Source organism: Rhinopithecus roxellana, chromosome 8 (assembly GCF_007565055.1).
Source record: "Rhinopithecus roxellana isolate Shanxi Qingling chromosome 8, ASM756505v1, whole genome shotgun sequence".
NCBI classification, from domain to species: Eukaryota; Metazoa; Chordata; class Mammalia; order Primates; family Cercopithecidae; genus Rhinopithecus; species Rhinopithecus roxellana.
The window spans coordinates 18,574,493-18,591,670 of NC_044556.1; the positions used below are offsets into that span (position 1 = coordinate 18,574,493).

Below are 17,178 nucleotides of genomic sequence, written 5' to 3' on the forward strand. Positions count from 1 at the left end.
AACATAGGGAGGAGGGACGGGGCTGGGGTTGATAATGTCAGTCTGGACAAATCGGGGTGGGGCCCTCACATGGGGGTGGAGTTGTGTACTGTGCATGGAGATGGGGTCACCCCGGCCCCGCCTCCGCACTTTCAGCGCTCTGCTGGACACACAGGCGCACAGGGAGGGCAGGCAGAGGCGGAGGGATGTTGACCTCCCCGCTTATCTCCAGGAGGCCTTCCGGGTCCTCTACTACACCTACCTCAACGAGGGCTTTCTCAGCTTGTGGCGCGGGAACTCGGCCACCATGGTGCGCGTGGTGCCCTACGCCGCCATCCAGTTCAGCGCCCACGAAGAGTACAAGCGCATCCTGGGCAGCTACTATGGCTTCCGCGGAGAGTGAGGACCCACCCCTCCCCGCCCTGCCCCGCCCCAGAATCGCCCCGCCCACGCCCGCCCCTCTGTCTGTCTGCTGCACGTCCTGCCCCCTGCCCTCCTTATGTCCCGCCCTCTCCGCGTTTTCTTCTCGGTGCCCTGTCCCTAGCCCTGCACTCCCTCTTCCCCCAACGAAACACCGGGAGGTTCCTCACCCAGGCCCTCCTGAGGCGCCCCCTGACTCTGTCACATGCCCTATTCTGTCTTCAGAGATCCTTTCCTTTGCCCGTTTGTCTCCAGACGTTTCTCCACCCTCACACATAAATCCCAGAGAGACAGGCCACTATGCCCCCTGGGCCGTAGGGAAAATACACATCATTGATTAATTTATGCCAGCAGCGGGGAAGGGAAGGCAGCCATGTGAACCTCAAAATGAGGCCCACTCCAGAAACCCCATCATCTTGGCCACGAGAAAGCCAAACCCGCCTCGTGTTCCTCGGTCCCCACCCCTGTCCCCACCCCAGCAGAGACGTGCATGTGCTCCAGGCTGGGCCTCTGTGCATCTGCAGTCCCCCTCACTGGCGTCTCGCCTTCTCCCCCTGCCCTGTTCAGAGCCCTGCCCCCTTGGCCTCGCCTCTTCGCCGGCGCACTGGCTGGAACGACAGCCGCTTCACTGACCTACCCCCTGGACCTGGTCAGAGCGCGGATGGCCGTAACCCCGAAGGAAATGTGAGTCCTTACGTCTGTGATGCGCATCAGCCCCGGGGGCTCTGTGTCTTGGGGGCTCCCAGGTCGGAATCCCTCTCTCTATCGGGCCGCTGGGGTTTGCATCTGGGCCTCTGTGTCCACAGGGCAGGCCTCGTGTTTTATTCTGCAGCTGTTCCAGAAAGGCAGCAATTTGTTCTCTTAGCCTGGGGGTCAGTTTCTGCTTAGATCAAAACCTTCATTTTGAACTGGGCACAGATGCATTAAAAATATGTAAGAATATGGCGGTGGCTCACACCTGTAATCCCAAAACTTTGGGAAGCCGAGACGGGCGGATCACTTGAGGTCAGGAGTTTGAGAGCAGCCTGGGCAACATGGTGAAACCCCGTCTTTACTAAAAATACAAAAATTAGCCGGGCGTGGTGACACTCACCTGTATTCCCAGCTACCTGGGAGGCTGAGACAGGAGAATTGCTTGAACCCGGGAGGCAGAAGTTGCAGTGAGCCAAGATCGAGCCACTGCACTCCAGTGTGGGCAATAGAGCCAGACTCTGCCTCAAAAAAAAAAAAAAAAAAAAAAAAAAAAAAAAAAAAAAAAAATTGTGAGACTAGAATGCTTAATTCAGGGAAGATACCATGATCATGAAAAATGTGTTAAGAATAGACTGGGCTGGCCGGGCGCGGTGGCTCAAGCCTGTAATCCCAGCACTTTGGGAGGCCGAGACGGGCGGATCACGAGGTCAGGAGATCGAGACCATCCTGGCTAACACGGTGAAACCCCGTCTCTACTAAAAAATACAAAAAACTAGCCGGGCGACCTGGCGGGCGCCTGTAGTCCCAGCTACTCTGGAGGCTGAGGCAGGAGAATGGCGTGAACCCGGGAGGTGGAGCTTGCAGTGAGCTGAGAGCCGGCCACTGCACTCCAGCCTGGGTGACGGAGCGAGACTCTGTCTCAAAAAAAAAAAAAAAAAAAGAATAGACTGGGCTTGGGCCTGGGTACAGTGGCTCATGCCTGTAAACCCAGCACTTTGGGAGGCCAAGGCAGGAGGATCGCTTGAGCCCAGGAGTTTGAGACCAGCCTGGGCGACATAGCAAGACCCCATCTCTACAAAAACTGAAATATTAGCCTGGTGTGGTGGCATATGCCTGTGGTCCCAGTTGCTCCAGAGGCTGAGGGAGGAGGATTGCTTGAGTCTGGCAGCTTGAGGCTGCAGCGAGCCATGATCACACCACTACACTGCAGCCAGGCCACAGAGTGAGACCCTGTCTCCAAAAAAAAAAAAAAAAAAAGACAAAAAAAGTGTAAGAATAGAGGCCGGGCATGGTGGCTCATGCCTGTAATTCCAGCACTTTGGGAGACTGAGGTGGGTGGATCACCTGAAGTCAGGAGTTCAAGACCAGCCTGGTCAACATGGTGAAACTCTGTTTCTCCTAAAAATACAAAAATTAGCCAGGTCTGCTGGCATGTATCTGTAATCCCAGCTACTTGGGAGGCTGAATCAGGAGAATCACTTGAACCCAGGAGGCAGAGGTTGCAGTGAGTCGAGATTGTGATACTACACTCCAGCCTGGGCAACAGAGGGAGACTGTCTCAAAACAAAAACAAACAAACAAAAAACAAACAAACAAAGACAAGGGCTGAGCATGCCAGAGTGTTTCCCGTGGCAAAGGTGGAGTCTGGGCTTACCCGTGCATTTCCCCTCTAATGCCAAAGCTTGGGCGATGGGATTATATGTCTTGAAGAAGGAAAACATCAACATTCAAACACACCCAGGCCCAGCCGGCTGTGGGAGGAGCCAAGAGCCTCTGTGGCTCCTCCCTGTGCTTGGGAGGCCTGAGTCCCACCTGCTGGGCTGCTCTGTCCTGGCAGGTACAGCAACATCTTTCATGTCTTCATCCGCATCTCGAGAGAAGAGGGGCTGAAGACCCTCTACCATGGATTTATGCCCACTGTGCTGGGGGTCATTCCCTACGCCGGCCTGAGCTTCTTCACCTATGAGACGCTCAAGAGCCTGCACAGAGGTAAGGAGAGCTGGGAGCATGGGGAGGGGACGTTCAGGAAGCATTCCCTGGGGACCGCAGCTCCACCTGGGTCACATAGACCTGGAGACTGGACGGAGTGGGGTACGACCCCTGGGTGGGACAGGCTGTAGACCCACATCCAAATTGGGAGAAAACACACTGTGTCCAGCCACCACTGAGGAACCTGGACTCACTGCCTTAAATGCCTATGTGAGAGGAACTCTGGCCAGTGCCTTGGCTCATGCCTGTAATCCCAGCACTTTGGGAGGCCAAGGTGGGCGGATCACTTGAGGTCAGGAGTTGCGGACCAGCCTGGGCAACATAGCGAAGCCCCGTCTCTACCAAAGATACCAAAAAAATTACGCATGGTGGCACACGCCTGTGGTCCCAGCTACTGGAGAGGCTAAGGTGGGAAGATCACCTAAACCTGGGAGGTCAAGGCTGCAGTGAGCGGTGATCTCACCACTGCACACCAGCCTGGGTGTCAAAGTGAGACCCTGTCTCAAGTGGAAAAAAAAAAAAGTGACTCTGGGAAGCCCAGTGTGTCACCCAGAGCATTGACAGCCACCTAACATCTTCACAAGCACAAACACAAAGCATATGGGTAAAACACAAATGGAAGGGAAGTACTCTTGCTTGTTTTGGTACTTGGGAGAAAATCAAAAAGTACAAAGAATGGTATCATACTCATACCTGCCACCGCATGTGAACATTTTGCTACATTTGCTCCCAGATATTTTGTTTTTTTTCTTTGTTGTAGAGATGGGGTCTCCCTCTGTTGCCCAAGTTGGTCTCAAACTCCTGGGCCCAAGCGATCCTCCTGCCTTGGCCTCCCAAAGTGCTGGGATTAAAGGTGTGAGCCACTGCACCCAGCCTGCTCCCAGACATTTTTGTCAAAGAAAGAAAATGTTAGGGGTAATGTTGAGGGCAACAAGTCTCTCTCTGAGGCCTCTTATTAGAAGTGAGGGTTGCACCCCTCAAAACTGCTTGGAAAATACTTCTGTATGTATGTATCTGTGGCATGAACAAAACCATGTCACCTTTCACAGGTATACAAAATGCTCACCCGGGAGTGCAGCTCCCAGCTCAGCTGGTTTGGGGTGCATCCACCAGCATCTGTGCTCTGTTCCGCCTTTTTAGTGGCTGCACAGTGGGCCTTCCCTTCTTGGGGTGCCTTTAGCTGTTGCCAGGTTTTCTGTGATCAGCCCACATCCAGGAGGTCGTCTCCTTGTGTGACTATAAAACCCCATTTTTGGTGTTTCTTTCTGGAGTGCTTCCCAGCCCCATGTCCCCATGTTCTCACCCCACGTGATGCCATCAGACCCCTTGTTTTTACCCACCTGGTGAGCAGATCACAGTGCCTCTTGTCTGGCTGTTTTTTTGAGACGGAGTCTCACTCTGTCACCCAGGTTGGAGTGCAGTGGAATGATCTCAGCTCACTGCAACTTCTGCTTCCCGGGTTCAAGCTATTCTCCTGCCTCAGCCTCCCGAGTAGCTGGGATTACAGGCTCCCGCCACCACACTTGGCTAATTTTTGTGTGTTTTTAGTAGAGACGAGGTTTCTCCATGTTGGTCATGGAGAAACCCTGTCTCTACCAAAAATATAACATTGGCCAGGCGTGGTGGTGCATGCCTATAATCCCAGCTACTCGGGAGGCTGAGACAGGAGAATGGCTTGAACCGGGGAGGCAGAGGTTGCAGTGAGCCGAGATTGCGCCATTGCACTCCAGCCTGAGCAACAAGAGTGAAACTCCGTCCTCAAAAAAAAAAAAAAAAAAAAATTATTTCTCGAGTTTGAAAGGAGCGACCCGGGGATGAGGCAGTGGGGCGTGTGGGTGCGCATGAGTGCGAACACACGTGGGGGTGCAAGTGCATGTGTGTATGTGCACGCAGGTTGCTCCTAGGGGTGCAAAGGTGCGCGCGCACGGGTGCGGGGTGCACGCCCCCTCGCGGCGCCCTCACGGCCCTCCCGCCCCTTGCCCTGCAGAGTACAGCGGCCGCCGGCAGCCCTACCCCTTCGAGCGCATGATCTTCGGCGCCTGCGCTGGCCTCATCGGGCAATCGGCCTCGTACCCGCTGGATGTGGTGCGGCGGCGCATGCAGACGGCCGGCGTCACCGGCTACCCGCGTGCCTCCATCGCCTGCACGCTGCGCACCATCGTGCGGGAGGAGGGCGCCGTGCGCGGCCTCTACAAAGGCTTGAGCATGAACTGGGTCAAGGGTCCTATCGCCGTGGGCATCAGCTTCACCACCTTCGACCTCCTGCAGATCCTGCTGCGGCACCTGCAGAGCTAGGGTACCCTGAGCTGCTCTCAGGACGGTGGACCAGTGACCCCTTTGTATTCTGGGCCCATGGAACGGGGGGGCGCGCTTGATTCCACCTCAGGAGCCACATGAGGCGCTTTGTGGAACGAGAAGGTGGACCTGAGGAGCCTGGGCTCAGAGTCCAGGTCTAAACGCAAAGCTGGCGGCCCTGGAAGTGCAGTGTTGGGGCGATGGTGTGGGGGGTCCCGCAGCCCCCCTCTTCCTTCCTCTGCAGAGGCTGGCGCTGTCTGCCGGAGGTGTTGCCCAAAAGGCCCTAGTGGGGCGTGGTCAGCTCCACCTCCTGATCCTGTGTGTCCTCCGACATGCTGCTGATTCTAGTGACCCCTGTCCCCACCAGGCTCAGAGCCAGATCACGCCCGGCCCTTCTTGTTCTGACTCCAGGTGCCTGCCCGGCCTCCAGGGTGCGGGGGCACTTTTCCTGCAGGCGGACCCTGCCCTGGATGAGGCCAGCCTCGTGATCAGCTTTGGTCACAAATGCAGCCCCTGGTCCACCCCACCCTGCCGGCCCTGCCTTCTCCAGTATTTCCCGCGTGGCCACGACTCCTCAGTCACCAGAGCCTCCTGCTGGGAACAGTGTCCCCCAGAGCCTCATGTCTGTCTCTATCCTAGACCCTGCAAGCAGCTGGGTCCTCAAGAGCACATCTCCCCCTAGGGTTGCCTGCCCACCTGTTGGTAACCTTCCCAGGAGACTCATGCTTGCTCTGCGCAGCAGGGCTCGAGGCCCAGGCCATGACATGGAACTGCCTCAGGTTTGGGTCAGGTCAGACCTGCAGCCTGGGGCATCTGCTGAAATGTAAGCACCCAAGCCACCCCCTTTGGCCCAGAAGCTCCTGCCCCTGGGCCCAGCGTCTCAGTGCCCCAACCCTCTGCCCAGCTGTGGTATCCAACGGGTCCCTGGGTCCCCACTTGAGCAGGCATTTGGCTGGGATATATGGAGCAATTTAAAGCCCACAGGGGTTGTTCAGTTTCTATGAAATGGAGCACGGGGTGCCTGGTAGTCTCGATCCCCCTGAGTGGGAGGTGTGGAAGAGCTGAGGTACCCAGGGGAGCTAACTGGTCTCTCAGAGAAGTCCCCCAGGGCCCACCAGATATCACAGACACACAGAAACACCCTTCTTCTTCTTCTTCTTCTTCTTTGTTTTGTTTTGTTTTTGGTTTTCAACTTGGCTGACCCCGGGTCTATGATCTATTGACATCGAACCCCTGACCAGTCTGCCTGGTGCCAGGGTGAGCATGACGTGAGTGTTGCTTTCCACGGCTGGCTCAGCACACGCTGTGTGAAGGGATCTGAGCTTGTTCATCTCCAGCTGTGACTTCCATTTCTCCCTTCCTTCTGTCCTACTCCTGTTCTTGCCTTGGACTTGTGGGTGTGCAGACTGCTGTCTCTGCCTTCCTTGCCTGTGGCCACCAGCCATCCCTGATCTTGTCCCCAGAGACCCAGGCAGCCTGTGATGGCTGTGAGGGGTTATCCCACTGGGTGGGTATCCTTTACCCAGCACTCAGACTTGGCAAGAGAGGCAGGGCAACCCTCACAGGGAGGTGAGAGGGCACCCAACTCACACAAGCATGTGACAGCAATAGGGATTGGGGGTCTGCCCCAGGTGGGTGAGACCAAATGGGCGGATTTGGGGCCACAGGCTAGGCAGGAGAGACAACGTGTAGGTGAGAGGGTCCCCCAGGCCCTGCTGACCCCAGTGTGTCTCCCCAGGGATGGCTCCCAGCTGAGTGGGACCCGGCAGGAGTTGGGACAGTGCTGTCCCCCACCCCTGCACACAGCCAGGCCTTCGAGGCTCTGCGGTCACTCGCCTCCCTGCTGGTCTCTGGTCCTGGTCTGGAGTTATATTTTGATGCCATGAAGACACTGTTTATATCTAATGTTTATATATTTTAAAGATTTGTGCCAAGAGAGTATATTTAATAAAAATATAAATGACTTCTTCTCCTGCTCCTGGCTGTTCTTTGGCTCTGATCCCCACATCTTCCCCCATGAACCCCCAACCAGGGTTGAAGTGTTTTTGACATATTTGTGATAAACGTTCTGAATAAAAGTCTTGAATAAAGTTTTTAAATGCAATTGTTGTTTGAATTAATACATACCACAATTTTCCAGAAAACACCAGCTGTCCACAAGGGCTTACAGTGAAAAGTAGGTGAACAGTTCCCTCTGCAGGGGGCTTCCTGTGACCATTTTCTCCTGTCTCCTCACACAGAGATTCCGTGTGTACACTCGTCCCATTCAGGATATACGTGGCCACGCACAAAGGCAGGAGGGGCCGTCTCCGGCTGCATCCAGCGCAGCCCAAAGTCTCATGGACTTAAACACGGCCTTCCTTCCCAAGAGCCCTGCACTCTGGGGCTGGCTGAGGCTTCAGGCCTGAACGTCAGTCACCATCTGCAGGGGCAGCCACCAGAGGGTCTCCAATGGCAATCCCGGCTCACTTCGCCTGCAGCCCATTGGCCAGAGCAACTTGCAGGGCCCACCCACTACCAGGCCAGAAGTGGGAGCCTCTGCATGTCCAGAGAGGAGAGGTGGCTGGGCCAGCACAGGCCTGGTGCTCTTGTTGGGGTGGGAGTAGGAACAAGTTCCACTGTGCTGACCCCCCACTGCTCTCCAACCTGCTCACGTGCAGCAAGATTTCTTTTGAGTTGGTCTGTGTTGTACACATTGTTTAGCAGCTGTGCAGTTTTCTCCAAGAGGATTCCCATGGTAAAATTTACCAAGGTGGGTGCAGTGGCTCACACCTGTAATCCCAGCACTTTGGGAGATGGAGGCAGGTGGATTGCTTGAGCCCAGGAGTTTGAGACCAGCCTAGGCAACATAGTGAGACCCCCATCTCTACAGAAAAAAAAAAGAAAAAGAAAAAAAGAAAAATTAGGCCGAGTGCAGTGGCTCACGCCTTTAATCCCAGCACTTTGGGAGGCCAGGGCAGGTGGATCACTTGAGGTCAGGAGTTCGAGACCAGCCTGACCAACATGCTGAAACACCATCTCTACTAAAAGCACAAAAATTCCAGCTACTCAGGAGGCTGAGGCAGGAGAATCGCTTGAACCTGGGAGGCAGAGGTTGCAGTGAGCCACTGCTCTCCAGCCTGAGTGACTGAGCAAGTCTCCATCTCAAAAAAAAAATTTTTTTTTTAGCCAGTCTTGGAGGTACCAGTTACTCAGAAATTCACGCATCCCTTATGTTACCAAACCAGGCTCATTCTCCCCATCAGTACGACAACAGAGATGACAGGTTTTGCAGCAAAGAGTTTATTCACGAGGCAGCCAAGTGAGGAGAAAGGAGAACAGATCTCAAATCTGCCTCCCTGAAGATGGGGTTTTAGGGATATTTAAGGGATAGAGGAGCAAGGTGGTCAGAGACACGGGGAAAAGTGGGGCAATCGGGGAACCGTGCATGCATAGTCAAGCTTCATGGCTTTTCCATAGAATGCGTGTTCACCAAATGACATTGTTATCATGACCTGAGGGTGTAGTGTGTAGTGAGGGTGTAGTGATCTGAGGGTGTAGCCTTCTAACGTCAAAAGGTCACCACCTAAATACACACAGGCCGAGGTGAAAGTTCGGCTCTCGGCCCATTTGAACTGGACGAGAACTGATCCTATTTCTGAAGAACAACTTAAGCAACCATTACCATGGTGGCCCATACATAGAGATGTTATCTATAAGGGAACTAGTGGGAGTTTTTTTGTTTATTTGGGGGTTTTTGTTTTGTTTTGTTTTATTTTTGAGATGGAGTGTTGCTCTTTTTGCCCAGGCTGGAGTACAATGGCACGATCTCGGCTTACTGCAACCTCCACCTCCCGGGTTCAAGCGATTCTCCTGCCTCAGCCTCCTAAGTAGCTGGGACTACAGGCGCCTGCCACCCAGCTAATTTTTTGTATTTTTAGTAGAGACGGGGTTTCACCATGTTGGCCAGGCTGGTCTCAAACTCCTGACCTCAGGTGATTCACCCGCCTCAGCCTCCCAAAGTACTGGGATTACACGCTTGAGCCACTGTGCCCAGCATTCCTTCCTTCCTCCCTCCCTCCCTCCCTCCCTCCCTCCCTCCCTTCCTTCCTTCCTTCCTTCCTTCCTTCCTTCCTTCCTTCCTTCCTTCCTTCCTTCCTTCCCTCCCTCCTTCTTCTTTTCCTTTCCTTTCCTTTCCTTTTTTTTTTTTTTGAGACAGGGTCTCTCTCTATTGCCCAGGCTGGAATGCAGTGACACTACCATGGCTCACTGTAGCCTCCAACTCCTGGGCTCAAGCAATCCTCCCACCTCAGCCCACCTAGAAGCTGGGACTACGGGTACATGCCACCACACCTGGCTACTTTTTGTATTTTTTTGTAGAGATGGGGTCTCACCATATTTCTCAGGCTGGTCTCTAACTCCTGGCTCAAGTGATCTGCCTGCCTTGGCCTCCCAAAATGCTGGGATGACAGGCGTGAGCCACCACACCTGGCCTGGGAGTTTAGCTATATAGTGTTTAGCTGAGTGACTTTTAACACTATAGCGTTTATAATCAACTAAAAACAAGTGGGGTAAGTTAAGATTGGTAGGTCTAATCAGGTGAGCCCTCAGTTCCCCTTTATGGATGGGCAATTATGTTGTTAGGTATTGCCATGACAACGTGATAGCAATTTGGTGGGAGCTGCTGAACTCATCTGCACCCCGCCTCCGACATCCAGCCCAGATTTCTGATCTAAGTTCCATGTTTCACCCCAGTCCCTGAACCTTGGTCAACCCCTCCCCTCTCCTGCCCACCACTGTGGCATCTCCTAATAGTACAGAGGTGAGCCCGTGGACCTGTCTAGACTAGTGACAGTGAAGAAGATATTTGCTAGCTGCGTCCAAGAAGAGCTTCAGGAGACTCTCGTCCTCTTTTTATTGAGACAGAGTCTTGCTCTGTTGCCCAGGCTGGAGTGCAGTGGTGCAATCTTGACTCACTGCAACCTCTGCCTCCCGGGTTCAAGTGATTCTCCTGCCTCAGCCTCACAAGTAGCTGGGATTACAGGTGCCGCCACTATGCCCAGCTAATTTTTACATTTTTAGTACAGAAGGGGGTTTCAGCATGTTGGCCAGGCTGGTCTTGAACTCCTGACCTCAGGTGATCTACCCGCTTCGGCCTACCCAAAGCGCTGGGATTACAGACGTGAGCCACCGCACCCGGCCACCAAATGCTTTTTGCTATAAGCAATTCCATCTAGGCAAGGAATCTCCTGAAGAAACACAGCACAGTACCCCAGGTGCAACCGGCTGGCCGATGACTGAAGATAGGTGTGTAAGTAGCTTAACCCGTGCCCGGACGTGGATTTACCCTGAGATAATTGCTCTACACTGTCCCCATAAGGCCCCCAGCAGGACTGAGCCTGGGTTGCCCACAGCGTCACCTGCTCATTGGTGCCCCCTGCAGGGCACCTTCCCTCCTCGTCTCAGCTCTCACCCGCCATGGGGGCTGCCTGGGGACACCTCCCAGGTAAACCACCAGCTCTGAGTCCTTTTGGGGTCATCTTTGAGGGGAACCTATCCAAAAAGGAATAGGAATGCCAGGTATTCCTGCAAATAGATCATATGGATTTACACCACATACTCTCACCCATCTTTGATTTTCCATAATCTGACAAGTAAAAAACCATATCTCGGCTGGGTGCGATGGCTCATGCCTGTAATCTCAGCCCTTTGGGAGGCTGAGGCAGGCAGATCACTTGAATTCGAGTCCAGCCTGGCCAATACGGTGAAACCCAGTCTCTACTAAAAATACAAAAATTAGCCGGGCATGGTGGCGAGCGCCTGTAATCCCATCTACTCAGGAGGATCACTTGAATCCGGGAGGCGGGGCCGAGATGGCACCACTGCACTCCAGCCTGGGCGACAGAACACGACTCCGTCTCAAAAAAAAAAAAAAAAAAAAAAAGATATCTTACCTGGTTGGTTGGCTTTTTTTTTTTTTTTTCTGAGACGGCGTTTTGCTCTGTCGCCCAGGCTGGAGTGCAATGGCGCAATCTCGGCTCACTGCAAGCTCCACCTCCTGGGTTCATGCCATTCTCCTGCCTCAGCCTCCCAAATAGCTGGGACTACAGGCAACCGCCACCACGCCCAGCTAATTTTTTGTATTTTTAGTAGAGACAGGGTTTCACCATGTTAGCCAGGATGGTCTCGATCTCCTGACCTCATGATCCACCCACCTCGGCCTCCCAAAGTGCTGGGATTACAGGCGTGAGCCACCGTGCGCGGCCTTTTTTTTTTTTTTTTGAGACAGAGTTTTGCTCTTGTTGCCCAGGCTGGAGTGCAATGGTGCGATCTCCGCTTACTGCAACCTCCGCCTCCCGGATTCAAATGATTCTCCTGCCTCTGCCTCCCGAATAGCTGGGATCACAGGGCATGCACCACGATGCCTGGCTAATTTTGTATTTTTAGTAGAGACGACTTTCTCCATTTTGGTCAGGCTGGTCTCAAACTCTCGACCTCAGGTGATCCACCCACCTAGGCCTCCCAAAGTGCTGGAATTATAGGTGTGAGCCACCGCGCCTGGCCTAGTTGACTGTTTTTTTTTTTTTTTTTTTTTTTTCCCTCAGGTCTAGCTTAGAGCTCTTTCATTTTAAGAATAGCTCATTTGGCCGGGCACGGTGGCTCAAGCCTGTAATCCCAGCACTTTGGGAGGCCGAGACGGGCGGATCACAAGGTCAGGAGATCGAGACCATCCTGGCTAACACGGTGAAACCCCGTCTGTACTAAAAAAATACAAAAAACTAGCCGGGCGAGGTGGCGGGCGCCTGTAGTCCCAGCTACTCGGGAGGCTGAGGCAGGAGAATGGTGTGAACCCGAAAGGCGGAGCTTGCAGTGAGCTGAGATCCGGCCACTGCACTCCAGTTTGGGTGACAGAGCGAGACTCTGTCTCAAAAAAAAAAAAAAAAAAAAGAATAGCTCATTTGCAGGCCGAGTGCAGTGGTTCACGCATGTTATTCCAGCACTTTGGGAGGCCGAGGCAATTGGATCATTTGAGCTCACGAGTTCAAGACCAGCCTGTGCAGGATGGTGAACCCCTGTCTCTACAATAAATACTGGGCATGGTGGCACGTGCCTGTAATCCCCACTACTCAGGAGGCTGAGGTGGGAGGATGGCTTGAGTCTGGGAGGTGGAGGTTGCAGTGAATCGAGATGGCACCACTGCATCCCAGCATGGATGACAGAACCAGACCTCATCTCAAAAACAAACAAACAACAGCTAATTTATGGCCAGGCATGGTGGGCTCACACCTGTAATCCCAGCTCTTTGGAAAGCTGAGGCAGGAGGATCACTTGAGACCCGGAGTTTGACACCAGCTTGGGCAACATAGTGAGGCCCTGTCTCTACAAATAATCTTTTTTTGATGGGACAGGGTTCTCACTCTGTCACCCAGGCTGGGGTACAGTGGCACAATCACAGCTCACTACAGCCTCAACCTCCCAGGGTCAATTGATCCTCCCACCTCAGCCTCCCGAGTAGCTGGGACTATAGGCGCAGGCCATTGCGCCTGGCTGATTTTTTATATTTTGTAGAGACAGGGTCTCGCTATGTTGCCCAGGCTGATGTTGAACTTCTGGGCTCAAGAGATCTGCCCACCTCGACTTCCCAAAGTGTTGGGATTACAGGCATGAGCCACTGCACCTGGCCCTCTACAAATAATTTTAAAAATTATTTTAATATTTTAAAAGTTTAAGGTTATATATATATATATACATATACATTTTTTTTTTTTTTTTTTTTTTTTTTTTTTTTTTTTTTTTGAGACGGAGCCTTGCTCTGTCGCCCGGGCTGGAGTGCAGTGGCCGGATCTCAGCTCACTGCAAGCTCCGCCTCCCGGGTTTACGCCATTCTCCTGCCTCAGCCTCCCGAGTACCTGGGACTATAGGTGCCCGCCACCTGGCCCGGCTAGTTTTTTGTATTTTTAGTAAAGACGGGGTTTCACAGTGTTAGCCAGGATGGTCTCGATCTCCTGACCTCGTGATCCGCCCGTCTCGGCCTCCCAAAGTGCTGGGATTACAGGCTTGAGCCACCGCGCCCGGCCTTGTTTTGTTTTTTTTCTATTAGTTTATTTCCCCTTTTCATTTTGTTTCAGCTTGTCTAGAAATGGTACATGCCGTTTCTTCACCCATAGGGCTTCACAACATCAGCACTGTTGACATTTGGTGCTGATCAGCCTCTGGGGTGAGGCCATCCTGGGCACCTCACAGTATTAAGCAGCATTTCTGGCCTCCACTCTTCAGACGCCAAGAGCAACACCTCCACCCCTTGTGGTGACAACTAAAAAATGTCTCCAGACATCAACATGTGTTCCCTTGGAGCAGAACCACCGCCTCCTATGAGAGGCACGGATGTGGTGGTTACAATGGATGCATCAACAAAAATTAAAATGTTTGGCCAGGTGCAGTGGCTCAGGCCTGTCATCCCAGTACTTTGGGAGACTGAGGCAGGTGAATCACTTGAAGCCAGGAGTTCGAGACTAGCCTGGCCAACATGGTGAAACCCATCTCTATTAAAAATACACAAAAAAGACCCGGCATGGTGGCTCACGCATGTAATCCCAGCACTTTGGGAGGCTGAGGCGGGCGGATCACGAGGTCAGGAGATTGAGACCATCTGGCTAACACGGCGAAACCCCATCTCTACTAAAAAATATAAAAAATTAGCCAGGTGTGGTGGTGGGCACGTGTAGTCCCAGCTACTCGGGAGGCTGAGGCAGGAGAATGGCATGAACCCGGGAGGTGGAGCTTGCAGTGAGCTGAGATGGCGCCACTGCACTCCAGCCTGGGCGAAGAGTGAGACTCCGTCTCAAAAACAAAAACAAAAAACAAAAAAACACACAAAAGGCCGGGCGCGGTGGCTCATGCCTATAATCCCAGCACTTCGGGAGGCCAAGACGGGTGGATCACGAGGTCAGGAGATCGAGAACATCCTGGCTAACACAGTGAAACCTTTTCTCTACTAAAAATACAAAAATTAGCCGGGCATGGTGGCGGGCATCTGTAGTCCCAGCTACTCAGGAGGCTGGGGCAGGAGAATGGCGTGAATCCGGGAGGTGGAGCTTGCAGTGAGCCGAGATTGTGCCACTGCACTCCAGCCTGGGTGACACAGCGAGACTCCATCTCAAAAAATAAAAATAAAGGCCGGGCGCGGTGGCTCAAGCCTGTAATCCCAGCACTTTGGGAGGCCGAGACGGGCGGATCACGAGGTCAGGAGATCAAGACCATCCTGGCTAACACGGTGAAACCCCGTCTCTACTAAAAATAAAAAAAATAAAAAAATAAAAATAAATAAAATAAAAAATAAAAATAAAAAAATACACGCACAAAATTATTAAAATATTTATCTTCCCTCTGAACCACACACAAAGACCTCAACCACCCCCTTCCATCTTTCCTATTATTATTATTATTTTTTTTGAGACAGAGTCTTGCTCTGTTGCCCAGGCTGGAGTGCAATGGCACAATCTCGGCTCACTGCAACCTCTGCCTCCCAGGTTCAAGCAATTCTCCTGCTTCAGCCTCCTGAGTAGCTGGGATTACAGGCACCTGCCACCGCACCTGGCTAATTTTTGTATTTTTAACACAGATGGGGTTTCACCATGTTGGCCAGGCTGGTCTCAAACTCTTGACCTCATGATCCACCACCTCGGCCTCCCAAAGTGCTGGGATTACAGGTGTGAGAAACCACGCCCGGCCGTATCTTTCCTATTTTTTTTCTTATTATGGTTCCATCTGATTTTTCTCCTTACATTGCTTTTTGTTTTTATTTTTATTTTCATTTTTTGTTTTGGTTTTATATTTTTGAGACAGGGTCTTGCCCTGTCTCCCAGGCTGGCATGCAGTGGTGCAATCACGGCTCACTGCAGCCTCAACCTATGGGGCTCAATAAATCCTCCTACCCCGACCTCCTGAGTAGCCAGGAGTACAGGTGTGCACCACCACACCAAGCTAATTTTTGGATCTTTTGTAGAGACAGGGTTTCATCATGTTGCCCAGGCTAGTCTCAACCTCCTGAGCTCAAGTGATCCTCCTGTCTCAGCTGTCCAAAGTCCTGGGATTACAGGCGTGTGCCACTGTGTCTGGCCATATTTTCTTTTTTTCTTTTTTCAAGACCGAGTCTCACTCTGTCACCCAGGCTGGAGTGCAGGGGCATGATCTCCACTCACTGCAAGCTCTGCCTCCCGGGTTCATGCCTTTCTCCTGCCTCAGCCTCCCGAGTAACTGGGACCACAGGCGCCCGCCACCACACCTGGCTAATTTTTTGTATTATTTAGTAGAAACGGGGTTTCACCATGTTTGCCAGGATGGTCTTGATCTTCTGACCTCGTGATCCACCCGCCTCAGCCTCCCAAAGTGCTGGGATTACAGGCGTGAGCCACCACACCCAGCCTGGCCATATTTTCATTTTTTTTTTTTTTTTAAAGACAAGGTCAAGCTCTGTCACCCACGCTGGAATACAGAGGTGAGATGATAGCCCACTGCAGCCTCAAACTCTTGGGCCCAGTGGATCCTCCAGCCTCAGCCTTCCAAGTAGCTGGGACCACAGGTGCGTGCCACCATGCCCAGCTAATTTGTTTTTCGGAGAGACAGGGTCTCCCTATGTTGCCCAGGCTGGTCTTGAACTCCTGGCCTCAAGCCATCCTCCCACCTCGGCCTCCCAATGTGCTGGGATTACAGGGATAAGCCACCACACCCAGCCTGAATCCTTATTTTTAATATGTTTTTCATTTTTATCCACATAACAGAAGTACAAATTTCAGAAGTCAAACATCACTCAAAGGGCATCTCCTGATGCCTGTTCTGGGAGCCACTGCATGTCAGCTCTTTCTGTGGCTTTTCCTGAGACAGGGTCTCACTCTGTCATCGAGGCTGGAGTGCAGTGGTGTGATCACGGCTCACTGCAGCCTCAAACTCCCGGGCTCAAGAGATCCTTCTGCCTCAGCCTCCCACGTAGCTGGGACTACAGGTGTACACCACCATGTCTAGCTAATTTTTTTGGTAATTTTTAATAGAGAGGAGATCGTGGCATATTGCCCAGGCTGGTCTCAAACTTCCTGGGCTCAAGCGAGCCTCCTGCCTCAGCCTCTCAAAGTGCTGGAATTATAGGTGTGAGCCAGCATACCCAGCCTGATGAAATTTTCAAAAAGGAAAAATCTTAAACCCTTCTAAGTCAGGGAACTGTCTTTATACATCTTACTTATACAAAAAAGTTACATATGCACCTTACATTGTTTTTGTTTTTGTTTTGAGACGGAGTCTCACTTTGTCGCCCAGACTGGAGTGCAGAGGCATGATCTTGGCTCACTGCAACCTCCGCCTCCCAGGTTCAAGCGATTCTCCTGTCTCAGCCTCTCGAATAGCTGGGATTACAAAGTGCGCGCCACCATGCCTGGCTAATTTTTTTTGTATTTGTAGTAGAGACAGGGTTTCACCATGTTGGCCAGGCTGGTCTTGAACTCCTGACCTCAGGTGATTGGCCCACCTCAGCCTCCCAAAGTGCTGGGTTACAGGCGTGAGCCACGGCGCCCAGCCTGCACCTTGCATTGTAACACACATGTGCACACACCCTGGAGTCACAGCTACAGGACAACTTCAAAGTCCACGACGGCCCCACGTCCCTTCCCTGGGTCACAAAGACCTCAATATGCCCCTCCTTGTGTGCGACCTCTATACAAAGTCACCTGCATACCTGTGGCAGATGCTTGCATCACCATGGGCTCCCCGCCCTCCCATTTATTCAAACAGGTTTTCCCCTGAGGTTTCCCTGCCCATCTAACGTTCTCCTGG

At 52.6% G+C, this 17,178-nt stretch overlaps 1 protein-coding gene across 2 annotated transcripts in view; it reads left to right on the forward strand.

Moving 5' to 3' along the window:
* The window catches only part of SLC25A42 (solute carrier family 25 member 42), a 49,901-nt gene extending 42,421 nt beyond the window's left edge, over nt 1-7,480 (forward strand). The window contains exons 5-8 of one of the 2 annotated variants that reach the window (XM_010386689.2): nt 212-378; nt 967-1,083; nt 2,930-3,081; nt 5,069-7,480. In XM_010386689.2, coding sequence (XP_010384991.1) covers nt 212-378; nt 967-1,083; nt 2,930-3,081; nt 5,069-5,376 — 744 coding nt within the window. In that variant the 3' untranslated portion in view covers nt 5,377-7,480. The remainder of the gene's footprint in view (nt 1-211; nt 379-966; nt 1,084-2,929; nt 3,082-5,068) is intronic. The other variant, XM_010386690.2, reaches the window with a different exon arrangement.
* Nucleotides 7,481-17,178: the final 9,698 nt, after the last annotated feature.